The sequence below is a fragment of the Pelodiscus sinensis genome, chromosome 8, assembly GCF_052426305.1.
Source record: "Pelodiscus sinensis isolate ZL-2025 chromosome 8, ASM5242630v1, whole genome shotgun sequence".
NCBI lineage: Eukaryota > Metazoa > Chordata > Testudines > Trionychidae > Pelodiscus > Pelodiscus sinensis.
The window spans coordinates 16,230,026-16,257,439 of NC_143059.1; the positions used below are offsets into that span (position 1 = coordinate 16,230,026).

The 27,414-nt window shown below is 41.8% G+C and overlaps 1 protein-coding gene across 2 annotated transcripts in view; it reads left to right on the top strand.

The window, feature by feature from the left end:
* CDHR1 (cadherin related family member 1) overlaps positions 1–27,414 on the top strand; it is a 62,745-nt gene that overhangs the window by 28,032 nt on the left and 7,299 nt on the right. For both annotated transcript variants that reach the window (XM_025189622.3, XM_075934805.2), the window contains exons 10-16: positions 85–185; positions 2,652–2,855; positions 8,099–8,251; positions 11,069–11,233; positions 11,987–12,054; positions 17,398–17,626; positions 18,648–18,902. In XM_025189622.3, coding sequence (XP_025045407.2) covers positions 85–185; positions 2,652–2,855; positions 8,099–8,251; positions 11,069–11,233; positions 11,987–12,054; positions 17,398–17,626; positions 18,648–18,902 — 1,175 coding nt within the window. The remainder of the gene's footprint in view (positions 1–84; positions 186–2,651; positions 2,856–8,098; positions 8,252–11,068; positions 11,234–11,986; positions 12,055–17,397; positions 17,627–18,647; positions 18,903–27,414) is intronic.

A 27,414-nucleotide genomic window follows, 5' to 3' on the forward strand; every position in this document is an offset into this window, starting at 1 on the left:
TATTTTACCGCTCATACTTAGAACTCTTTTTTTTCAGAGAGTTGGACAATGTGAAAAGCATAATCAATGTTTCTCTTCTGATAGGAAGCGAAGGATCTTTTGAAATAAATACTACGACTGGAGCTATTTCTGTTATAAAGAATCCAAGTAAATTAAAGAAAGAAGTGTATGAGCTAAAAATTCAGGTATGTTCCATAGTTTCCCTGTGCCCATAATCATGGATGTCAATCTTTACTGAAAACAGATAACATGAACCAAGTCTTAAGTGCTACATGTTGTATTTGTATGTTTAAGGGTCAGATAATCACCCTCATGTATATCTTCATGTTTTCCCTTTGTTTACAGATATATTCAAAGCGCTCCTGCGTTCCTCTTGGAATAAAATCTAATAATCACATACCAACTCTATAGCCTTCATTCCCTTATGTGATTGTCTGGTGACTCTATTTTCAGTTTGCATTCCTGCGTATGGAAATTAATGAATTTTTAAATCCATATCAGCTGGAGTAGATTATCACATCTATTATCATTGAAAGCTTTGGATAAATGATATTGAATAGTGGATCATAACTATTAAATCCATATCCATTTGACTGGGTCTCTAACACAAAAGCATGACACTCATGTCCACGGTTACAAATGGAAAGAGAACAGAATTTTTAAGAGACAGACTATGGCTGTGGCAGGCTGCCTACATTTACACAGGATTCTACCAATCCATTTAATGGCAGAGAACCACTTCATTGGGCAGTATCCATTTTTCCTCACACAACCGTGCATTGAAAGCAATGGGATTTTTCCTACACAGGAATTAGATTAAGTCTTTACAAGGGCCTTGTAACAGCCTAAAGATAAATAAGTGTATTATATTTTTTGATATTAAAAACAATAGTAAAGGGCCAGCTTAGCTTACGGAAGTTGATGAAATACTACTGACTTCAAGACGGGAATCTGCCCTGCATGCTCAGAGATTTAAGATATAAAAATCTAGAGAAATTCTTGTTAAAATCATGCTGGTTAAAATCATGTGGGTTTTTTTGGGAGGGGGGTTGCACAAGTGGAACAATGGTTGAAATATTGGGCAGTAATTGGTGCTAGGTTTAACCCTCTTTGACTGAACGGGGTGTACACCGGGATTAATTTAGCCTAGTAGGGTTTTATTCCTTAGTTACTGGTAACCAATTTATTACATAAAGCAACAGCTGGAGTTTTCTCTACAGTGGAAAAAACATCAGAGGCATAGTCAATGAGGCGGCAGTGACTGGAAACCTCAACAGGTCTGGTGGTTCGGTTCGGTTGCCTTGCCAACCTTTCTGTAGCTCGTGGGGGTCAGCAAAGCAGGTGTAGAAATCTGAAAACAGTCGCTCCAGAAAGAAATTTCTGGTACTTTCTTCGTCCCATATGCCCTCAAATACCACAAAGCACTGGTACTCTCAGCCAGAACAAAGAAGAGCATGTGTAGCCACCACCAGGTGAATTTGAACCTGGGACCTCCGGAGCTTAACATATAGGAGCTTCTAACCCTTTGAGCTAAAATCCAGCTGGCTCTCAGCATATACTGTGGGGCTGTGTCTAGACTGGCAAGTTTTTCCACAAAAGCAATTGCTTTTGTGGAAAAACTTGCCAGCTGTCTACACTGTAGAATTTGCATAAGAACACTGATGATCTAATGTGAGATTGTCAGTGTTCTTGCGCAAATACTATGATGCTCCCATTTGGGAAAAAGCCCTCTTGCACAAATGTATTTGCGCAGGAGGGCCAGTGGAGACAGCTAAAAACTGTTTTGCGTAAAAAAGCCCCGATGGCAAAAATGGCAATCGGGGCTTTCTTGCGCAAAACCGCGTCTAGATTGGCATGGATGCTTTTCCGCAAAAAGTGCTTTTGCGCAAAAGCATCCATGCCAATCTAGATGCTCTTTTCCACAAATGCTTTTAACGGAAAAACTTTTCCATTAAAAGCATTTGCGGAAAATCATGCCAGTCTAGACGTAGCCTAGAGGTTTCTTGGTTTATCTGTTGCTGTGGTCTAGGGGCCACTGCATGGGACAGTGAACTACGCTGCATGTGTGGGTTACATGTGGGTACCTGAAAAATGATCTGGAGGAAAAGGCCAAGTTTTTTGGAACTTCAGAGTTTGGGATCCATATTAATCTTACATCTTTATTCTGGACAAAAGTTCAAATAATCTCTTATTTTATATAAATCAGATTATTTATCCCTAAAAAGCAGTTTTCATTCTAGGACAGAGATGGATTGAGGATCCCTTTCCTGCAGACTCGGTCTCACGACCAGTGCAGGACTAGCTACTGATTTTGTTAAACTTTGGATGGCTGTTCTTAGCTTAGCTCAAATACTATTTCTGTGAGTTTGTAGAGTTCTAGGGTGAAATCCTGACTTCACTGAAGTCAGTGAAAGACTCCACCATTAAACTTCATACCAAAATGATTCTACCTTCTAGGATGGATTTAAAGATATAAGCAAATGTAAGGCCATCAGGCATACTCAACTCATATACAAAATTCCCCTTAATATCAATGTGATTTGTTCACACAGATTAAGGCCCTTTAAGGCCCTGACAAAACAAACGCTTTAAGTGAACTGATAGTTCTCCACAAAGAAAGCTCTACAGTTTATTTCTTTTACCCATCATAGGCATCAGAAATAAATCCAGATGGTGATGTGACAGCACATGTTTTTGCCACAGTGATTATAAGAGTCGTCGACCTCAACAACCACCCACCAACTTTCTATGGAGAAAACGGGCCCCAGAACCGATTTGAACTGACAATGTATGAGCACCCCCCCGAGGGTGAGATCCTGAGGGGCCTGAAAATTACAGTCAATGATTCAGATCAGGTGAGTTTGTGAAGAGTATCTATCTCATCTGGCTGTCTAAGCATTTTATACAGCACTTTGCACCGTAATACCTGGGCATCTAAATTTTGGGGAGGAGCAAGGATAGGTTATTAGTATTATAATATGATTTTCCATTAACAGTGTTATGAATGCTTAAGAGAGTCTATTGGGGTGCATCTACATGGCAGCATTATTTCAAAATAATGCTAGTTATTTCAAAATATCTTAGTGTGCAACTACACAGCAGGCAGTTATTTCAAAATAATGTCAAAATACTGTCAAGCTGGAGGACTTCATACTCCAACTTCTGTAACCCTCACTGTACGAGGAGTAATGGAAGTTGGAGGAAGAGTGCTCTGTTTTGAAATAAGTGCTGTGTAGACACTCCCAATTTCGAAATAAGCTATTTCAAATTAAGCTACACAATTATGAGTTAAGACCTGCTGTGTAGATGCACCCTGAGTTGGAAGTTCTAACCCCAGCTCAGACATTAATTTCTTCTGGGCCCTTGGACATTTTAGGCCCTATTAACAATCTCAAACAAGTTTTACCACTAGTATAACTCCACTGAAATCAATCAAGTTATGCATGATTTACAGTGACATGGGATGAGCATCAAACCCTTCACCTCTCTCAATTGGTTTCTTTATATGTAAAATGAGGATAATACATTCTTGAATAATTCCTAGAGGGACTGGGAGGACTACTTCACATTTTGCAACTTCAAAAGGCTTTACAAATAGCCGTTTTATCACGGCTGTTTATGGACACAATACAGCCCTTGCCCCTTTCATTGTTTCTGTTAGTAAAACCTACAACTTATCATTCTTCTGGCCATTATCCTTTCCCATGAGCCTGCAGCGCATGCTTTGATAAAGCTTATATCCCAAGAGGAGTGCTCTCTAGCTAGAGAAGAGATAAGAACAGAAACCTCCATGAAGACCGTTTGAGCCCTCACCCTATAGATCTAACTGGCCTAGAAAGCACTTAGGGTACGGCTAGACTTCAAGTTTTTGTCGGAAAAAGGTACACAAAATGCGGAATACATTTTACGTATCTTTTTCTGATTCTTTTGTCAGAAGAGGCTTTTCTGACATTTGGCCCATCTAGACTGGGCCAAATGTCAGGAGAAACCCCTCTTTTGAAGGCCCCCTTCTTCCTCATAGAAAGAGAAATACAGTGGCTTCTGAAAGAGCACATTTGCTCTTCCACAAAAAAAAGCAGAAGAGCAAATGCATTCCTTGGACACGGAGGAGATTTTTTTAGGGATACCTCCGGTATCCTGAAAAAACCCTGCAGTCTAGCCATACCCTAAGATCCTGTGGCAGTAGTTGCCAGAGGAAACCCTATGGTAGCTACTGTAACTGACAAGATCTCAGAACTACATTCTGTTGACAGCAATACTCTTATGACCCGATACTCAGTACTGTGCTGTTACTATCATATTACTATCAAACCCTGCTGCTCTGGCATCAAGCTGATAAATGAGCACTTACACATGAGCGCGCTTCTGCAGCATCAAGAGGAAGCAAACTGAAAAATTGCTATGCCGGCTTCTCTTGTTTGGCTGCATCTCCACTTGTGCTGCGATGGTTGATCTTCCAGCATTTGATTTAGCGGGTCTAATAAAGACCCACTAAATCAATTGCTGAGAGTGTCCCTGTCAAGACCGCTACTCCTACTCCTCACAAGGAGCAAGGGAAGTCAACAGGAATGTTTCTCCCATCAACCTCCCTCTGTGAGGACTGTGTCAAAGCTTGGTTTAAGGTATGTTGATTCCAGCTATATTTTTTACATAGCTGGAATTGTGTACCTTAAGCTGGCCTTCTCCCATAGCATGGACCTGGCCTCCTGAGTTTTAAAAAGTTACATAGGTTACAACCAGACTTTAAAATATACAGAAAGCATTTGTAACTATATAGAATACATTTCTTAAAAATGTTTCCTGCTGAACCGTGTCTCACAATTCCCCCCTCCCCCTTTTCATTTAAAGGCCTAAAGCCAAATTATTCCCCTTTTGCACACAGAGCTCGTTCAGGGGAAAATGTAAAGTAAACATTTCTTACCTGACACTGGAGGCCTTGGCTCACTGAGAGGTTGAATAAGTTAGTGCGGGTGTGGGTTGGAATTGGAGCTACTGCATCTGATTTCTGCAAAGCCTGAGGCGTACAGAGCACAAGTCCATCTGTTCTATGCTCTAGTCCTCTTCTCACTATAAAGACAGAAGCCATGCTCCCACTGGCTCTCCTGACATTCCTGTGCGCTGTGACTGCCCAGCAGGCCTCAGGGAACATGCTTTGTTCAGAACATAGTTGAGTTCCGCTAACTTTCTTGAGAAAAAATTACTCCCTTATGGAGGGAAGCATACTATGTACAGCAGCAGTTTTCAACCCAGCATGGCTCTCCCCAGGCCTTTGGAGTCCCTTGCACAAGGTTTATCACCCGGCTGGAAAGATAGACCTTCCACATTGCTCATTCCAGGCACATAGAATCCTAGACTCCAAGGGCTGGAAGAGACCTCAGGAGTCATCGAGTCCAACCCGCTGCCCAAAGCAGAACCAACCCCAACTAAATCAACCCAGCCAGGGCTTTGTCAAGCTGAGACTTAAAAACCTCCAGGGATGGAGTTTCCACCCCCTCCCTAGGGAACCCATCCCAGTGCTTCACCACCCTCCTAGGGAAATAGTTTTTCCTAATATCCAACCTAGACCTCTCCCACCACAACTTGAGACCATTGCTCCTTGTTCTGCCATCCGTCACTATGGAGAACAGCCTCTCTCCATCCTCTTTGGAACCTCCCTCCAGGAAGTTGAAGGCTGCTATCAAATCCCCCCTCACTCTTCTCTTCTGCAGACTAAATAAGCCCAAATTTCTCAGCCTCTCCTCATAGGTCATGTGTTCCAGCCCCCTAATCATTTCGGTCGCCCTCCGCTGGACCCTCTCCAATGTGTCCACATCCTTTCTATAGTGGGGGAGCCCAGAACTGGAAGAACTTCAAAAAGATCTCACAAAACTAAATGATTGGGCAACAAAATGGCAAATGAAGTTTAATGTGAATAAGTGTAAAGTAATGCACGTTGGAAAAAATAAACCCAACTATACGTATAGTATGATGGGGGCTAATTTGGCTACGACAAATCAGGAAAGAGATCTTGGCGTTATCATGGATAGTTCTCTGAAAACGTCCACACAGTGTGCAGCGGCGGTCAAAAAGGCAAATAGAACGTTAGGAATTATTAAGAAAGGGATAGAAAATAAGACCCAGAATATCATACTGCCCCTGTATAAAACTATGGTACGCCCACATCTTGAGTACTGTGTACAGATGTGGTCTCCTCAACTCAAAAAAAGATATTTTGGCCTTGGAAAGGGTTCAGAAAAGGGCAACTAAAATGATTAGGGGTTTGGAACAGGTCCCATATGAGGAGAGGCTAAAGCGAATGGGACTTTTCAGTTTGGAAAAGAGGAAACTGAGGGGGGATATGATAGAGGTATATAAAATCATGAGTGGTGTGGAGAGGGTGAATAAAGAAAAGTTATTCATTAATTCCCATAGTATAGAGGACACCAAATGAAATTAATGGGTAGAAGGTTTAAAACTAATAAGCGGAAGTTCTTCACACAGCGCTTAGTCAACCTATGGAACTCCTTGCCAGAGGAGGCTGTGAAGGCTAGAACTATAATAGAATTTAAAGAGAAGCTGGATAAATTCATGGAGGTTAGGTCCATAAAAGGCTACTAGCCAGGGGACAGCCAGGGGATCTGTTTGTCAGAGGCTGGAGACAGGTGGCACGAGACAAATCGCTTGATCATTGTCTTCGGTTCACCCCCTCCGGGGCACCTGGTTCTGGCCACTGTCAGCAGACAGGATACTGGGCTAGATGGACCTTTGGTCTGACTCAGTATGGCCATTCTTATATTCTTATGTTCATCAACATCCTTCCTGTAGTGGGGAACCCAGAATTTGACGCAGTACTCCAGATGTGGCCTCACCAGTGCCACATCAATCACATCCAGCCAGTATTTGTGTGTGTTGCTCCACTGCATACAAAAAAGAAACCCAGGGGTTCTGCTTTAGTTGTGAGAGTTGGGATTCCAGTGCAGCACAAGCCACCAACATTCAGATTTGCTATGGCGATTATCAATGGTTTTTTCCCGTTGAGATGGGCAGGAATTGAACCAATGGCAGCCCAGGTATAGTCCACGTGGCTGGACTAGAAGACCCGCATCTAAAAAGCAGTACATCTGTGAGGCCATTCAGTGTTCATGGCTGATGGCGACAGTTGCGAGTAACCAGTGTTGAGAGATGTATACTCGCGGGTGGTGGAGTATGCTTTCTCATTCCTTAAGTTGGTTGGTAAATCACATTCAACTCATCTCTCCCCATCATCCGTAGGAAAGTATAAATGTCTGCTGGCTTAATTGCTGAAATGGCTATCTGTATGACCCTCCCCTTTTTGCCATTTCCTGCCATATTCAGAGAATTGTTCTGGTGTACAGTAACTCGATCCTGTATCACAGACGGTGGCAGAAGGGTGCCTTTTAAATATGTCCATCGTTCAGTGATTTCATTTGTTTCCACTGTTCTACAACTCAATCTTCCTTTATCTCTAGCCCTCTGTTGTGCTGCAGGTTGGAGGGAGCTCTCTAAACCAGAACCAATGAGACAAAGCTGTGCAGCACATAAAAAGCTGCATTGCTCTATATGCACATACCTACAGTACTGACTCAGCTCACTAAGTCCTGACCAGTAATGTATCAATCTCACTGCAAAGCACAAGATAGATTCTCCAGAGACCCATGGCTGTTATAAAATCCTGGTCAGGCAGCTGGAAGGGATAAACCTCCCATCTGCGTGCTCCTGGTTCCTTGGAACACAACCAGCTTGGGAGCGGGGGCATGCCTTGAAGCCAAGTCAAAGCCTCTTTTTCATATAAGTGCCCACCAAGCCAGGCCTGGTGCAGTGTTTTTCAGTTGTAATTGGAGGAATAATGAATCTATTTTTATAAAAGCCGTGTGTGTGTCCTGTGACCAGAGCTGCACAGATTACTTTAGTAAGCCTCTTAGAGCTCTTACCCAGGAGATGGGGAACAGAAGGTTCTAAGCAGTCAGACACACATTCTAATTATACACATACTGGAGACAAACAGAGCCTCTGCAACCCAAAATGCAGCCCTGCCGCTGAAAGCAAAGCGCCATCACTTTGTCCTGCTTTTCCTTTCATATCTATGATTTGTTCCCAGGGAGCCAACGCTAAATTCAACCTCCGGCTAGTTGGGCCTGGTGGCATCTTCCGAGTTGTTCCCCAAACCGTCCTGAACGAGGCTCAGGTTACCATAATAGTGGAGCACTCTGCTGCTATAGATTATGAGAAGTTCCAGTCGTTAACCTTTAAGGTATGGTATGTTCCTTGCCCTCTCCAATTAGAAGGTTCATGTACCTGGCGATTTTTGACTTCAGGTTTCAACTGGGGCTTTCAGGCTGAATGCTCATGATGTTATATAGGTGTGTAAATGAAGCTCACTAAGCCAAATTCTTCCCTCAGGTCACTGACTGCTGTGGGGTGTAATAGGTGTAACGGAGGACCATGGGTTATTTTTGGCCCAGTGAATACAAAAAGTTCTATCTATTACATTTGTACAGAAATGCCATTGTGCAATCTCTCTGAAGCACTATAGACTATGCACATCAGGGTGACTATTTAACTTATGTCAATAAGCTCACTAGGTGCAATCCTGGCCCCACTGATTTTAGGGAATTCAGGATTTCTCCTAATCAGTCTTAGGCCATGTCCTGCTTTACAGCAGGAGTTGGCAACCTATGGCTTGCGAGCCAAATATGACTCACAAACTCAGCGCCTCCCTTGTTTCCCCCACAGCAGGAAGCATTTGCTGGCACTCTAGCCTCCCAGCCCCCCACAAGACTAGAGTGTCAGCCTTCCCACTGGACCCAGCTTGCAGGCCAGTGGAGCCAGAAATGGCTGTGTGAGGTGCTGTTCCCCTTCCCCTCTCCCAGTGGGGGAACAGCAGTACGGATGCACTTCCTAGAGGCCTTCCCCACTGCTCCCATTGGAGTAAGTGCCCCCAGTCCCTCATGCCCAGACCCTGTACCCCCAGCACCTCATATACCACTTCCCCTGCCGAGACCCTGCACCTCCGGCCTGCTCCCTCCCCCGTGACACCTATCCCCAGCCTGCTCCTGCCCCCTCCCCCCTGGCCAGACACTCTACTCCCAGCCTGCTCCCACACCCTACTTCTCATCCAGGCCTCGCATCTTAACCCCCTCCTACACCTCTCCTCCCACCCGGATCCTGCACCCCAATCCCTATCCCACTCACTGGCAGCCCTGTCCCACACACATAACCCTGGAACCCCAGAAGAGTACATCTGGCTTGAGGCCTTGAACCTCAGTCCTCCCTGCCCCTCCCGGCTCCATGTGGCTGGAGCACCAGGGGAGTGAGGTGTTTCAGTTGGGGGCCACGTCAGTGAGGGTTGTAGGGTTTTGGAGGATGGTTTTGTTTGGTTTGGTTTGGTTTGGTTTGGTTTGGTTTGGCTTTTTTGCATGGTCCCTGACTGATTTTTCTGTGGGTCAGAGGCCCCCAACCCTAACAAAGTTCTCTACCCCTGCCATAAATAAAGTCACTGTTGAAACCTTTTATATTGGACTTCATTTAAAAATGAAACCTGGCCAACAAGCCACCAACTGGGGCTGAGCCCCCATCTGGCCACAGCATCATAACACTCCTACATCCCCCACACACCAACCCTGTGCCCTGAGCCCATCATACACCCAAAACCCCTATCCTTAGCCCCCTCATACAGCCCAGCCCAGACTCCTGCACCCCCACATCCCCAACCTGCTGCCATAAGATTGACAGAAGACACTTGAATGCGCACAGGAAGCTGGATTTGACCAGTTCTGGTGTAAACTTTAAAGAAAAGTGCAAAAAGATGCAGCAGCAGAAGTCCCATTAAATAAAGGCTGTGAGTACAGTGTTTCATTCATGCTGTTATTAATCATTATGTCAATTATCAATAAGCTATGCTGTATATATTCAGTCCTGCAAATGGGCATTCTTATACGGCTCTTTGTTGACCACCTGTTCTGAATTTCGATGGAGTTTTGTTCCTTGGTCTGAAAAGGTTGTTGGCCCCTGCTTTAGAATATGTTATTGCTGGAATTGGAAGAAGACTCCAGCTGATGGGTGTTTCGTTTTCCATTGTAGCTCATTGCCTTCACCACCTTGCTAATCATGAAATATTCAGTACTAATGGGGTCTGCATGTTTTGCATTCAAAGAGGCTATTTCTGTAATGATTAGAGGGAGTGGAATGGGTGTCAGACTTCCTGGGTTCTATGTCCAGCCTTTTCACTGATCCCTGGTTCTGCAAACCCCATTATATTATCTAGTAAGAGCTGCTGTCTCCCATCCTGAGTCCATCCAAGGAAGTTGAGTCACATTTTTTGAACAGCTGCAGAGCACTGGAGTGATGCAAATAACTTCCCAGCAAATAATCTGATAAATTTAGCCTCTGTGTCTGCAAAATGTTCACCAGCAGTTGGATTTTGATTCCATCAGTTTAATTTGTGATTCAAACTAATTCGATGTGATTCAAACTAATTATATGGTTGTGACTATTTTCTTCCACTATTTGATCTGAGGAAGTGGGTCTAGCCCACGAAAGCTCATCATCTAATAAACCATCTTGTTAGTCTTTAAAGTGCTACATAGTCCTGCATTTTAATTCGATGCCTTTGAGACATTTTGTAAAATCTGGAAACGTTTCTGCAGATATTTGATTTTTCAATGTGCCCTCTCTGAGCTATGTTGGTAACTTGTGATTGACCAGATGATCAGGCAGGCACATCTACTGTACCTAATGACACATGCAGATTTAAATTTTGGTGTCTGCATATTCTTCAGAGTCAAATCTGAAATCCCCTTCCTACAGAAATTCGGATGGATTCCTCAGATGTTCCGGGAAAGCAAACACAAAGGGAGCAGGAACATGGCTGAAATTTAGTTTAAAATGTTTATTAATTTAAAAATAGAGTTTGATTTTTACATGATTCACCCAGTTATACAAAGCATGTTTCCCTTCTTGTGGTGTTGGTTTCTGTTCTTGTTGGGGTAAAATGCACATAGGCATCATGAAAGATGCCTCCCAAATACTTGCAATAGTAATAACAGAATTCACTGTTTTATCACCTTAGCTTCTTGCCATAGAGGTGAACACTCCTGAGAAGTTTAGTTCAACGGCGGATATAGTGATACGACTCTTGGACACCAATGACAACGTCCCAAAGTTCTCATCTGACTATTACATTGCCAGGATTCCAGAGAATTCCCCAGGGGGCTCCAATGTAGTGGCTGTAACAGTAAGCTTTATTCAGTCTTCCAGAAATGTATCTGATCTCATTAATGGTCTACGGACACTGCCAGAGCATCCTAGTGGCTCTCTCCTCGTAATACTTTTTTTCTTTATAAGCACTATTCTATTCCGATGTTGAAATCAAGGGGAGTTTATTCACTGACTTCAACAAGGGTGGGAGTCACTCTTACTTTGTTGGCTGCACATCAGCTGAAATATCTTTAAATCACTGAGCACAAGAAAGTCAGCTCCTGCAGCCTCATAATTTAATATATTTGGGATCGAAACAATATGGATTCACAGCTATCACCATACCCAGTGGAGCAGGTACATTAAGCTCCAGTGTGTGGAGCCACTCAGTGGATTATATTATGTTAGCACACAATGCTCATAAAGGTCGCTGTTTCAGAAAAGCCTGTTCAAAAATGTGTCTAACATGCCATTTTAAAATTGTTGTTGTTTTTTAAGACACAAAAATGCCTCGCATTTAACAAGTTGAAACCAGTGATAATGCACCCAAAAAACTCAATGGTTGCTGAGTGAGGCCGGTATTATTGTTTTGGATTTGACTGAGGGTGAATGCAAAGAAAGGAAAAAGGCTGCTTGTAAATTTCTAATCCCATCTTCCATAGATTGCAAAGGTGATATGATTGCTACATGCATAATTACGCTGCTCACGAATAAGACTATAAAAATGCATGACAGAAAAACACACTTTACTGCAGGCTAATAAATCAGACTCTTGAATTCTTTCCTTCAGGCTACAGATCCAGATTCGGGGCTTTGGGGAGAAGTCAAATATTCCATATATGGAACAGGAGCTGATCTGTGAGTACAAAGGTTAACATTTGAGTACAGCAAAAGGATAAATTGCTACTGAGAAAATATGAGGGCTAGGACAACTGCTAGCATCTCAGATTAATGCATGTTGAGATTATTGCGAGGAAGGGGCATTCACCATTATGTCTTTCAAAAGTTGTTTTGGTTGAAATATTTTTTTCTGTTTTATGAGGCTAGGTCTACGCTAGGGGACAAAGTTGAACTAAGATATATAACTTCATCTATGTGATTAGCATAGAAACTCTCCCATCGACTTGCCTTACGCCTCATGACCCAGTGGAGTATCGAGTTGACAGTGGTTGATTTAGCAAGTCCTTACTAGACCCGCTAAATTTAATCTCAGGAGATTGATCTCTGCAGTGTTGTTGTCCCAGTAAGTGGAGAAACTATGGCGTTTCATCCACCAAAGACACATAACGCAGCTAACATGAGAATGCACACAAACTGTTCAAACGATCATTTCAAAAAATAGTTTGTTTGCAGTGGTTATTGTAAAAGGCCAGTGGATATCACCCTCCAATGCCTTCGTTTCGCTGCAAAATGGCACCATTTCAACACTTAGCCCAATGTACAGAAAAGACCAAACATCATGGAAACCATATCTACATATTCCCACAAATTCTCTGAGGTCTGACATTGGGAGCACTTCAGGCACTGATGGCTGATACCACTGGACATTAGAACCGTTGCTTGCATCTAACCTAGTAGCAGCAGGATATGGAAGAAGGGAACAAGATATTCCCAGGTTCCTAATAGATACCTACCTCCTCCTTCCTGTTGTAGGAGAGATGAAAATGAGCTCCAAATTCATCTTCTCCTACCCCACCCCAGTTATTGCAAACATAATAATTGTCTGGAGCCCCTACTCATCTCTCACGCTGCTGCTTATGACTTAAGAGGATGGAGACAAAAATTTGCAGCTGCATACGTTGTCCAGACTCCCAACAATTTTTTATCCTTTTCTGTAAATTGCCCACCTGGTTTTAAGGCTCTGCTCCCCACTTTGAGTAGAACACTAATCATGATAGTCAAAATCCAGTATTGCAGGGGTTTATTGGGAAAAAGCCAAACAAGGAAGGCACACACAGGAGCTTCTAAGTCATGGCTTATTCTGAGCTTCTCGCAAAATCCTTAAGCAAGCTGTTAATTGGGTAGAAGCAAGCAAGCAAAGGTCACCCCATGCATTCAGACCTAATAAGTTTAAAATGTAACAGCTGGTGCCCAAAAGCTTCTGAAGGCTTGAAAAAAAGAAATGTTGTATGTGCAAATTTATTCTGATTTTCACACTCCTAAAGCTAAAATAGACTATAAACAGGGAAATGAGGTTGTTGGAGTGGGGGAGGGTGTTTCTTTTCCTGAATATGGAAGTTTTCTGATTAAAGCAAACCAGAGACTTGGGTGTCTGGGTTCAATTTTCAGCTCTGCCACAGACTTCCAGGATGAGCTTGGGCACATTGCTTAAGCCTCGGCTACCTGCAACTCTTTCAGTTAGGGCTGTGGTGTTTCTGCCAAAACAGTTAAAATAGTACAACTCCTAGCAAGGATGCACTCACACAGGTATAAAGGTGCATTTTACTGTAATAGCTTATCCCCCCACCAAACAGGAATAGCAATATTGGTATGTGAAGGGATCAGCTTACCACTGGCGCCTTCTCATGGCAGAGTGTGGCAGTGTAGATACACTCTGCCCACTGGGGTCTCCTGACAAAGGCCACACTGCCTGGGCAGTGGCCTGCCTCTTCCTGTGTCTTGGCCCTCTGGCTAGTTCATTTAATAAAGAGAAATGCAAAGTGCTCCACTTAGGAAGGAACAATCAGTTCCATACATACAAGATGGGAAGCGACTGTCTAGGAAGGAGCATGGCGGAAAGGGATCTAGGGGTCATAGTGGACCACAAGTTGAATATGAGTCAACAGTGTGACGCTGCTGCAAAAAAAGCAAATATGATTCTAGGTTGTATCAACAGGTGTGTTGTAAGCAAAACTCGTGAAGTCATTCTGCCGCTCTACTCTGCACTAGTTAGGCCTCAGCTGGAGTACTGTGTCCAGTTCTGGGCGTCACATTTCAAGAAAGATGTGGAGAAATTGGAAAGGGTACAGTGAAGAGCGACAAGAATGATTAAAGGTCTAGAGAACATGACCTATGAAGCCAGGCTTCATGAACTGGGCTTGTTTAGTTTGGATAAAAGAAGATTAAGGGGGGACATGATAGCGGTTTTCAAATATCTAAAAGGGTGTCACAAGGAGGAAGGAGAAAATTTGTTCCTCTTGGTTACTGAGGACAGGACAAGGAGTAATGGGCTTAAAGTGCAACAGGGGAGGTTTAGATTGGACATTAGGAAAAAATTCCTAACTGTCAGGGTGGTCAAATATTGGAATAAATTGCCAAGGGAGGTGGTGGACTCTCCCTCTCTGGAGATATTTAAGAGCAGGTTAGATAGACATCTGTCAGGGATGGTGTAGACAGAGCTTGGTCTTGCCTTGAGGGCGGGGGGCTGGACTTGATGACCTCTCGAGGTCCCGTCCAGTCCTATGATTCTATGATTCTATGATTTCAAAGTCTCTGCCTTCCAGGATAGTTGGTGAACAAAAAACAAGGGTAATTTACGCAAATAAACAATGTTAGTAAAGGACAGAGGGGAGTGACTCCACCTCAGCATGGCTCCAGATCTGGCCTTCCCTTCCCTCAGGCCTAGGCTAACAGACAGTAGTTGTCTGGGAAACTCCCGCCTTCAGTCAACCCTTTCCTCAGGGGTTGAGGGTTGAAGATCTGCCCTTTTCCCTCGTCAGCCAGCAAGTGAGATGTTCGGTTCTGCTTTCAAAGCTCTTCCTTCAGCCTGTGCATCGCTTGAAGGTGTGGCCAGGTGAGGCTGGCTGAGCCAAGACTAGCTCCTTAGCCCCTGGTTATCCAGTCTGGGAGGTACATCTAGACAGCGGCGCTATTTCCGGATACGTCCGGCATCCCGAAATAGTGTTTTCCACGTTTTAACAGCATGTCCATTATTTCAAAATTCAATCAAAATAACAGGCTTGCTATTCCGACATCCCAATAAACCTTGTTCCATGAGGATGGAGGGTCTTGCCAGAATAGCGGTCTATTTCTAAATAAGCTCAAAATAAGCACCACAATTTGTGTCGCTCAAATTGCATAGCTTGTTTCAAGCTAGTGCCACTATGTAGACGCACCCTCGGTTTATCTACACCATCACACGGTATAACGCTGTCTTCCAGCAATACAAGTGAGGCCTAATCAGGGTGCTAAAGCACTTTAACTAAAATTAAAGTTCCCCATTTATAAAACGTGGATAATAAAACTGCCTTTTATAGTTCTTGTCATTTTAGATTGTAAGCACTTCAGCAAAGGAACTGTCTCTTTCAGTAGATTTGCACAGCCTGCAGCACAGTAAGCTCTCAGTCTTCATTGGGGCTTGTAGGTAATTACAGAGCACAAACAACTCATGCTCATAGATAATTACAATGCCAATTTTATAATAATTATATATTAAGCTCAAAATTGGAATGCACACAAATGCTTTATTTCATTTTGCATTTAAAACCTTTCCCTTTTACAAAATCTGCATTTGGGACCTCAACCGACCGAGTCCTTTTAAAAGACAGGATGTTGGCATCTTTAAGAGAAATTCAGTCTTTTGCCCATCTCTCTTGACAGTTGCTCAGTAATTAATGCATAGAACTGAACTCTATAGATAATTCTGAACACTTGCAACCATCCAATTCATGAAACAGGGATTCATTTTTGGAGGACACAATTGCATTGTACGTCATAGAGGGGTGTAGAGGGGGCTTAGCATACCCATTCCGAACCACTAAGAGACAAATATTGTATGCAACACACTATTCTCTGCTATTCAGCTGGTGTCAATCAATCTTATTTTATTCAAGACACGATCTAATACTTATAAAGCTGAATAAACATGCAGTTCTGTAATATTTTTACACAAAGAGAGCACCTTTGGGGAAATGCCATCACACTGAACAGTTCACAAGTACAAAAGCTTCTAAGAAATGCAACTGAAAGGGCAAAGACAAAAAGAACAAAAGAACAGTACCTAGTAATAACTCTGTGCTGCTCAAAACACAAAGGACAAGCACAAAATATGTAGGGTCAGTGATCTGGGATCTGTCAGGTTTTAGGTCTGTTCTTAGAACAGGAGAGATCTCAAATAAAGGCTCTCCATAATAAAGGCATCAATTCCAGCATTATACCGCTACCCACAACTTTAAACATTCATCTGCCTTCTCCCATAAATGAACTGTACTGCCTCTAGCTGTTCCTAGTTCTCCTCTTCACTGTGTCTGGTGTGAAGAGGACTGGCCCAGTCCTTTTCTGTGTCTGGTGTGAGCCCTTCCACAACCTCCCCCAACAAAGCCCTGCCCAGCCTGGATGCACCAACCCTGAATTGTGAGGCAGGTCCTGCCTTGGGCAGGGGTCTGGAGTCGATGTCCTCCTGAGGTCTCTTTCAGCTCTAGGAGTCTATTAAATAGGGGTCTATGCCTGCTTTGTGCCACACAAGTTTTCCCAGAGTCAGAGGAAAACCTCAGCTGCTTCTTTAGGGGGTCTGTGTGTGTGTCAAATGGACTGCTGAGCCTTTGGTGTGAGCCTCGTGACACCACTGAGATGATGCAGAACCAACAAGACAAGATGTGAATTCACTTGAACTTTCAAATGTTCTGGGTCCCAGCATCTGAGCTCGGCAGTTCAGTGACCTGAACTAGGATAGGAGCATCCACAGCCTGACATTTGCATCGCGCTGGACCTTCATTGATGGATTTGAAAGTTGCCATCCTTCTGCAAAAGAACTTTAAACCCTAATTCCAAAAGGAGACGCTGAACTAGAATTTATTTGCAAATTCAATACAATCAATTTAGGACTGAATAAGGATCTTCACTGGTTAATGCATTACAAAGGCAATTTCCCCTCCTGATATTCACATCTCCATATCAAATGCTGACTTGATTATCTTCATTAACATTGGTCCTACACTTGACAAGTAATTTCTTTTGTTGTTCTTATATACATCCCTACCTCTGTATTTCCACTCCAACTCATCTGGGCTGTGTCTAGACTGGCAAGTTTTTCCGCAAAATCATCTGCTTTTGCGGAAAAACTTGCCAGCTGTCTACACTGGCCTCTTGAATTTCCGCAAGAACACTGACGATCTCATGTAAGTGTGGACACTTGCTTTGCTATTTTGAAATAAGGGGAGTTGTTAGAAAAAAAAACCTCTGTAGTGTAGACATGCTTTTAGTCTCTCCCAGGACTCCTTGTTGTTTTTTCAATATTTTTGTTTTACTGTGCATCTCCCCCAGATTTCTGATCCATCCATCAACAGGAATTATTTATACTCAGCCATGGGCCACATTAGATGCTGAAGTCACTGCAAAGTACAACTTCTATGTGAAAGCAGAAGACACAGAAGGGAAGTATAGCTTGGCTGAGGTGTTTATCACTGTGCTAGATGTCAATGATCACTCTCCAGAGTTCAATGAGAACATCCAGGAAAAGACTATGATCATTGGATCACCAGTGAAAATAGAGGTGAGGGATGAAATAACGTATGAGACTTCAGTGGATGCAGAGTTAGCACACACCAAGTGCTTTGAACATCCTACACGTGTACACATGGGAGAAGGGTGAACAAAGCACATGTATTTCCCTCTAGTTTTTTGTTTGCCTTTTGGGTGTGGCAGTGTAGAACAGAGCTATAAAACATGGATTGATACTATTTTACACATTGTTCAATGGGGGAAACGCACCAGAAGAAATAAAATCCTGTAAAAATAGTAGACCCAAGTTAAAACTATCAGTTTGCACATAGTGTAGTGTACAGTGCTCGATTTACAATTAGTCTATCACCATCACATTGGCACATATGCAAAGGAGTGCATAAATGTGCATGGGGGACTGAGACCAGGCCACCCTTCAAAACAAAGGACAAGTCTTTGGCAAGTCTGTGTGGGGACATTTTCATCTGTCCATGTTGTTACCTTGGCTCTGTAATGAGAGGACTATCTAGTAATGTGTATAACTCTCTGATGTGGAATAGGAAAAGAAATTCAGATCTCGTGTAAAGTTAGCAAACCTACATTATCAAGTCTGAGGGCAAGAATATACATATGCTAAGCAAAAGTAAACACTGAAGCATAATAACAAAAAGCAAATGTAGGTTGGTAGTGTGCAGAGCTAGCTCCCTGTCCAATTGTTTTCTGTCAACTTCACCTCGAAGAGTCAACTGTTCCTTCTAGTCAAGCTGTGGGGAAATACACATTCAATTAGTACAAGATGACTGCTACTATAAAGCAAATAGTTTATAACCATAGGTCAATGGGGATGTTATAGTCCGACTTTCTTGTTGACATTAATCTCAACTAAATATTGTCCAAACAAAAGGACTGCTAATTTTGTCATCAAAGGTCGTACAGTAATACCTCAGTAATCTCACAGCAGATACTTTGACTGTCCCAAATGTGTGCAAATACATGCCCAGGAACATTTACATTCTCTCATCCCCTGCATTCATCAGCAATCCGTGTCTCTTTTCCACATTTCTCCTGAACAGGCTATCGATCAAGATGCTGAAGAACCCAACAACATTGTAGACTATTCCATTATGCAAGCAGATCCAGCCAATGTATTTGATATAGACCAAAGCACTGGAGAAATAAAGCTGAAGTCCTATATCAGATCCCTGGATATCATTCACAACATCACCAAGAACAAAGACTGTGTATGGTCTGTGGTCATTCAGGCCAAAGACCGGGGCTCCCCTTCATTTAGCACAACAGCAGTCCTGAAGATTGATATCACAGAAGAGGTAAGCAGATGTATTTTTTTAAAGTGACCAGCCTTGGGAGATGCCTGGGTGGAACCAAAGAGGAGTTTCCTCTCACACCCTTTCTAAAGAGCTCTGTTTAAGATTTTAAGAGTTGATGAGCCTTTTCCAATTCCAATATGGTCTTTTTTGAGATGGGGCAACCAAATCTCCATGCAGTAGTCAAGAAATGGGCATACCATGGATTTATGTAGAGGCAATATAAACGCATGTTATGGCCACATCTTGAATACTCTGAGGCTCAGGTGGTGAGAGAGGGGCTAGAATCTGGCTGAGAGATTAGTTTCCTTCATCTGGTGTCAGATAATTAAGGACTAATGTGCCCCTGAGACCAAACTTCAGTCTGACTACGGAATTTCTAAGGTGTCAATTAAGAGAGATGACAGGAAATAGGGCCAAAAAATCATTCACTGCTTTGGAGAGCAGATGATCAGAATTGCAGTTGCAGGAGCTATCAGGTCAAAGACTAACTGTCACCCATTTCTCTCCCTTGTGACAGCAGCATGGCCTCTAAGGGGTGTCTACACAACAGCATTATTATAATAACGGCTGTAATTCTGAAATAGCAATGTGAGCATTTACACAGCAATTCTGTTATTTCAAAATAATTTTGAAATAACGGACGGCTTATTTCTATTTCTGCAAACCTCATTCTATGAAGAACAATTACTATTCCAAAATAGCTATTTTGAAATAAGGCGTGTGTAGACTCTCCACTGCTGCTATTTTGAAATAGCCCCTCACCAGGGCCATTCTAAGTTATTCCTCCTAGGGCTCTAAATCAAGATAGCATCTACATTTGGGAAGCCTGCCTCAGATTAATTTTGAGGCTTCCCTGCAGTGTAGATGTGCTATTTCAAAATAAACTATTTCAGAATACTATTCCTGCATAACTTATTCCGAAATAACTGTGCAGTGGAGACATAGCCTGGGTGTAGTAACCGTCATGATCTCAGTGTGGGTAAAAGACAGGGGTGAATGCACAGAAGGTTCTCAAGAAGGCAAAGAACACATGGAATGTTCTCCCAGCTCCTCCAAGGAGCAGACCAGCAGACCAGGGAGACGCGGAGCAAAGCCGCGGAGCACGTGGGCAGCGGGACAGCCCAGACGCGCCGTGGCTGTCCCGCTGCCGGTGTCCTCAGAGGCTTTGCTCCCCGTCTCCCTGGTCTGCTGGTCTCCAGCAGACCAGGGAGATGCGGAGCAAACCCCGTTCATAACTGCGGCTCCGACATAAGTCGGAACCGCGTAACTCGGGGACTGCCTGTAACACGTTTTTTCAAGACATCCCTTATCTCTCGTGGAACAAGGGTTACAGGGATGCCGAAATAGCACGCCCGTTATTTAAAAAAATATTTTGAAAAATATTTCGAAATAACAGGTGGCTTGTTAAGATGCAGGGTAGCTATTCCGGGATACCTCGGTATCCCAAAATAGCTGCACTGTGTAGACGTATCCTTCGAGATCAGAGATGCTCATTTGAAGGACTTTTCCTAAGAATTATTAGACACTACATTTGAGCTTTATAAATATATGTTAAAATCCATAGTCTATCTGGGTATGTCTACACTACCCCGCTAGTTCGAACTAGCGGGGTAATGTAGGCATACCGCACTTGCAAATGAAGCCCGGGAAATTCAAATCCCGGGCTTCATTTGCAAGTGCGGTATGCCTACATTACCCTCCTAGTTCGAACTAGGAGGGTAGTGTAGACATACCCCCAGAGGCATACCTGGGTGGATTTACTATGACTAAAAAATTTTCTTGAGCTTAAAAAACAATTCAGTATCAATAGCATTCTAAAAAGTAAGCAAACACCTGCAGCAAAATGATCCTCAGAATAGGAGAACCAGCAAATGGTATTTGACCGGAGATAAAAGAGAAATTGTCCAATCTAATTGCATTGTTCCACAAAAGTGAAATGCAAAAGTAAATTATACATAGTTCATGCTTAAAAATCAATTAGTGTTTGTGTATTTTAATCATCATCAATGTTGTTAGTAATTAAAACAAAATATAATATATATATATATATATATATATATATATATATATATATATATATATATATATATATTATGCATTTGTTGGCAGTGTCCTTTCACTCCAACTTGTTTATAGATTAAAGCACACTTCAAGCCTGATTTTTATTTACACAAAACCCCTTTTACACTGAACTGCAATTTTAAAGGAGCTATCAGAGTGGTGCAAACAGGCTTTGAAGCAAAAGAGGCTTTCTCTGTCTGGACCACAGCTACAGGGCATAAGTGCAAATCTCTTCTTATTAACAGTATCTGGCTTTCTCTTTGTTTGGTCCAAAAGACAACCAAAGTTCAAACTATTAGATTCTCTCTCCTTTTCACTCTCTCTTTTTTTCTCCCTCATGTTCTGGTAATTACAGTTACTTGGGGTGATGTGATGCTCCTCGTGTGCGTGTTCTGATCCCCACTCATTGTTATCCATCTTCTGATAGATAAAAGGCTTCTGCTGTCTCTGTAAAAATGATGAGTTAGATTCCTAACTCGTGGAACGAGGAGTAACGGTAGTTTGAATTAGAGATCCTAATTCAAACTACCTACTCCATGCCGCGTGTAGCCACGTGCACAGAGTTAGGACTAAGGGGGATTTAAAAATGGTGGCGCCCAGGAAGATGCAAATGAAGCCCAGGATATTTAAATCCCGGGCTTCATTTGCAACTCCGGTTGCCCTCATTTGCCTACCTAGCTCGAACTACCGAGCTAGTGTAGACATACCCAGAATGTGGGAGCATCCTGCCCGCCTCTTGCCACCTGTAGAAAATATCCGTCCCTCAGCAAGGTTCCCCTCCTCTCCCAAGGTACAGAGGGGGGTGGAGAGTTCACTTGCCACTTCCTGTTCCCCTGATCCTCCTAGAGAAAAAGAAGACCTGCCACCAGCTTTTTTCTCCACTGGGCTCAATGCAGGCCAACAGAAGAGTCCTGCAAGTGTCCTCTACTGCTCCCAGAGTTCCCTAGTGGGGAATTTTGTGGAGGAGAAATGGGGAGATTAAGGGATGTTCCCCTGTGTATTTCTATATCCTGCATGTGCTCATGCATTTTGGGCCGGCTCTAAGACATCAACACCTTTCAGACACATGTATTCCTTTCTCTGCCTTCTCTTTCCCATGCTACGGCAAATCAAAAAGTTAATGCACTGCCACTTCACTGACCACAACGACATAATCACCAGGCTTGAAGAACAACTCTTCCACCTGTTTTTTCTACATTAATGGCGCCCTGCTAGCCACCTGCTGATGTTGTATATCCTCCATTCAGCCCAGCGCCAGAGAGAACAATTTTCAGTGTTCCATCCCTCAGGCACTGCATTCATGGACTTTATAAAGTGGAATATAGTGAACTAATTAACTCACTCAGTTAGGAGCTGCAAAATTAGAATTGTAGCATGCCCTACAGAAAAATCTTTGAACAGCGGTTGATCTGTTCTTACATCTCTTGTAATTTTTCATTGGTGATCAGAATTACGTGCAAAAAATACTCTGAAATCCAGCCTGTGGAAGGAGATTCAATTTCCAAGTACAAAAATCTGCTGTGGATGGATTCTCAATATCTGTCTTTATTACCACCTCTGCTAATCAGTATTAAATTACTGTCCTGTTAACACTTTAAAGAGTCCATCTGGGTTATCTCTCTTTTGCCTGAGGCCATATCTAGTAGAAAAAGAAGTCTGTATAGTCTCTAAAATCTGTTCTAGATAGATTGATCCTAACCATGCGAAGGAAACAGTCATTTGTTAGGACCATATACCACCCACACTCAGACTATAGGTAAATGTATCTTTTCTCTCTCCTCTGTGTATGCACCATCTCTATTGGCTAAAGCCCTATATGCTGGGTGATTTTGTTAACTACTCCATTTTGGATGCAGAGATTAATCACACTGAGTAATCACACTGAGTAATTAAAGAGGCATATTTTTCTGATTAACATTTACCATTGCAATTAGCACAAGGCTGTGCCCTTCGTGACAGATGTCTCCAGGCTAAGTGTGTCAGTATAGCACATCAAAAAGACCTTTTGCTCTTGGAATAAAACAGCAATAAAAAAAAGCCAGGAAGCTGTTTAATTTAACTGAGTTTGGTTTTATGGAAATTGGTATTGATCGGTGCCCAATGCTTTTCTTTATCTCCTATCCTTGCTTGACAGAATAAGAAACATGCTGAAGAAGCCATTCTACCCCCCACCACCCATATGTCCTGCTTAAAATATATTCTTTAGGGTCAATATTTTCAAATGTGAGAGACTGAAGCTAGGCACCTATGGCTCCAGCTCTATAGGGTAGGGTGTTCCATGTGGATACAACAGAACCCCATTGACTTCACTGGAATGCTACAAGGTTATGGAGCTATCTGGACACAGTCCTATGGAGGACTGGGCTGAAGTCCTAAAATCAGTGGTATATTTGGACACTCAGAAGCTTGACCATTTATTTAGACTTCTGAAATATAGATGATGATGATGATGATGATGATGACAGAACATCATCGTCTGTATTTCTGGATAATATGTAAAAATACAGAAGATAAGCATATACATTAGGCATGAGAGACGAGACAGAGTGGAATAATGTAGCAATTAAAATGGAAACATTTTTACACGGAGAGTTGAGAATTTTTTTAACAGCAGGATGATATGGGAAAGCGATAACCTGCCACAATAACTAGATATTTATAGTATCAGTATTCACTTAGAAGTTCTTAAAACCAGTTTCCATAAATGTAAAGTGAAGTTAGCAACCAATGAACACCAAGTGATATGACAGAATTTCTCTTACCTGGATTGACCTTACCTTGGGAAAAGTCCATTTATCTAAGATTGTCCTTTAGAAATATCTTCACGAGACATAAATGATCTGATGACAAAGGGTGCTGGGGTCAGCTGATCCCCGTCTAGATTACTGTGCTGTGCCGACAATCAGCTGATCGGCACAGCGCAGTGGCCATTTTGATGTAAATGAAGCAGCGATTACTTAAATCGCCGCTTCATTTTGCTATGTCTAGTAAACTCATCTACATGGCTCCGTCGACAGAGCCATGTAGTCTAGACACACTCTACCTGTAGTACATGACCTGAAATGAGTCCCATTAATGATGTGTGTTTGTCAAAATCAATTCTGTGGCATGACACTGGAAGTTGCTTAGTATAGGAACAACAAAGGAAAAAATACACATACCGACTATTTCTTCTTTCTTCATGTGTTCATCGCATCAAATGTCATCCACTCTGAGTCCTCCTCCTCCAAAGAGCTTTGTTCAAAGCTATATCCTCTGTCTCTCCTCATGCTAACATGTCTTTGTTTATAACATTCCACCATTTCTTCTTGGGTTGGGCTCTTTTTCCTTCAGTCTTAATCTGTTGGACTCTCTTACCCACTCAGTTGTTAGGACTTTCCTTAACAAGACCAAACACTCTGAAATTACATGTTCCCTCATTTTTTCCTTTCTGGATGTTACTTAGGGCATGTCTCTCGGGGAACGTCTCCACAGCACACTTATTTTGAAATAAGTTATTTTGGAACATCTACACTACATGGAAGATTCAATATTACTCCAAGGCAGGCTTCCCTAATGTGGACGTGCTAGCTTGAATTAGAGCCCCAGGAGGCACTGGGGAGTAATTACTTTGAAAGGCGATGGGAGGAGCTATTTTGAAATAGCAGCTGTGGAGCATCCACACTATTCTGGAATAAGCATTATTCCTCGTGGAATGAGATCTACAGATTTTTTAAATAAGTTGTCAGTTATTTCAAAATTACAGAATTGCTATGTAGACATTCACATTGTTATTTCTAAATAGCATTAGTTATTTTAAAATAACTGTACTGTGTTGACACACCCTAAAATACACATTTCTTACATGATATTTTTGCTTACACCATCCATCCATCTTAATATTTGCATTTCTGTGGAACAGATCATTGGCTCTTATTTTTCCTTTCTTGCCCAACTGTCTGTCTTATGTTAAAAATGTAAGAATCACCATTTTTATAGGCTTTCCCTTTTAAACTTTCCCATATCCTACTGCCGCAGACTGCACAACTTATCTGTCTCCATTTGAGCCAGGCATTTATTAACTTAGTTCTAATTTTGTCCTCCATTGGCCCAGATTCGGGAATCGATACTTCTGGATACTTTGTGTTTCCGATGTTGTCTGCTCATCTGGTTTCATGGATAATTCTTCAGTGTTCACAATATTGAATTAACATACCCATATATTCTGGTTTTCCTTTACTTGGTCTGAGCCGGTGTCCCTTTAATACATTTTTCCATTTATCAAAAATCCTCTGCTGGACTTTCTTTCTCATCACTGCATTGAATTGTATCATCTGTAAACTGCATACACCAATGTACTGCAAAGTAAGAGTTCAATGCTGATCCCTGAAGCACTTCCATCTTTCCAACAGTTCACCTGATTTACCATGAGGAAGTCTGGATGTAAATTTTGCTGCTTAAGCTCATCTCTGTACTGTCTGAATAAATAGATTAGCCAGCACTATCTGTGTTCGCAGAACAGAGCTGTTCCAAACGGATACAGGTTAAAGATGTAATTGCTTAGATTGACTAAACATTAACATAGCCTTGAATTCTATTTATTTGCATATAAACTATTGTCCCAGAATCTTTATATTAGCAAATAGTGTGTTTAAATTGTAAGGCCCAGACCTCTGGTTCTTATCGTGTGAGTGACCTGTCCTCAGGAATTTTTATCTGATTGAGTGCTGGGCTGTATCTAATTATCCACAGCATCTCCAAGTCTCTGGAATAGAGGTGTCCATGTAAAATGCCCCTAAAAAGAATAAAAATATCTACAGAAAAGTATGTTATAAAAAAAACTGGGTGGTTGATAAGGGATATGTGTTATGCCAGATGTTTTCTGGAAAGGACTAGGTGATGAAAATGGAATAAATGTTTTACATAACGGTTCTGTAATGTATGAACCAGTGACCCACTGAAAGATGGTTTTAACTCATTAAAAATTGTTGATTTCCCAACAGGTAGAAATAACGACTGGGTTAGAGTTTCCTTTTTGTTTATCAACTGAGGATAAAAGAAATTCCATCAGTAATTAGAAAACTAGAATATATGATAAAAATTAATTGTGGGAAAGTATATTTCCTCCAAACAGAAGATTATTTGTCTTTTGCCTTATAAAAGGACAGCAGTTTGGGGTGTTAAATTAAGAATGTACTCTGTCAGTATTCCACTAGGTACAACAAAAGGGATCAAACTACCTTCTTTATCATCTACCGGAGTACAGTATGTCTTCTTTCTGTATTCTGTCTAGCGCAGCACTGATCTTAAATAATTCCATTTGAGCCTTTTTTACTATTTCAAATCATTATTAAATTCAAATACACAACTGTTCATGTTGGAAAATTCAGAATTCAGTTCCCTTAAGCTGTCTTCTATCTCACTAAGTTTGGCCTATTCAGAGCATTTATATTTAGAATAGCATGCTTTATGCCAAAACTATAACATTGCTGCTTTAATCCAATTTGGCTAGTATGTATTTGTTATGGTCTTCATAATTTGTATGATTTAAAGTATACACAAGAAGATGGATTTTTCAGGTGTTCATATTGAAAATAATATGCATTTTATCATTTTCACACAAAGCAGAATCATTTTCCCAGTGTCAGGAAATTCACGGGATACATGTATGAAACAACATGTAAAAATATTCTGAACTGGAATTCTCAGTCAGTCAAAGTGGCATAATTGTAGCAGTTAGGTTTTTATCACTTACATAATCTGTTATGAGGGGCTGATTTGCATAAGCACTTTGACCCCATTTTTGTGATTAATATACAGGCCCACCTTGGGATTAGTGTGGAGCTACATAACCCCAAGAGGAACTTACGATGCATTTAGGCCCTGGAGTTTGAACATTTTGGCCTTAGCCCAGTGTAGTTCAGATATGATTATTGAACATGAGACAGCCACTAGTTGTTATACGGTACATGAAATGAATTGCCCAATGAAAACTGACCAGCTTTTTAATACTTTGTAGATCACACAGAGGAATGGGTATGAACAGTATTACTTCTCAGTAATTTCTTCATATATGAATATTAAACAATACATTTCTATTACTAAACAATAGTATGGCACTGTATTTTTGATATCTTCAATTCAGTTTGCACATATTAACTATATTCATATGCAGAATTTAAATAATGCTAGTCCAGGCAGCTTCTGCCGTATTTTCACAAGCGTAAATTGTTCTGCGTGTTTACATAGCCCAGTCTTCTCACATTTAAGTAGGCTGAAAGCTAGTCCTTAACAATCCTTTCACAGCACATCAAAGGAGTTAAAACACCAATTTTAACAAGCAAAGATTCTTTGATGTCTACTGCTATGATTTTCACAGTTACAATGAGAAAACTAGCTAGTGAGGAGCTGTGAAAAATTATAGGGCTGATGAAACATGGCAAAAGTTTCAAGGTTGCTAAAAGGTTTATAA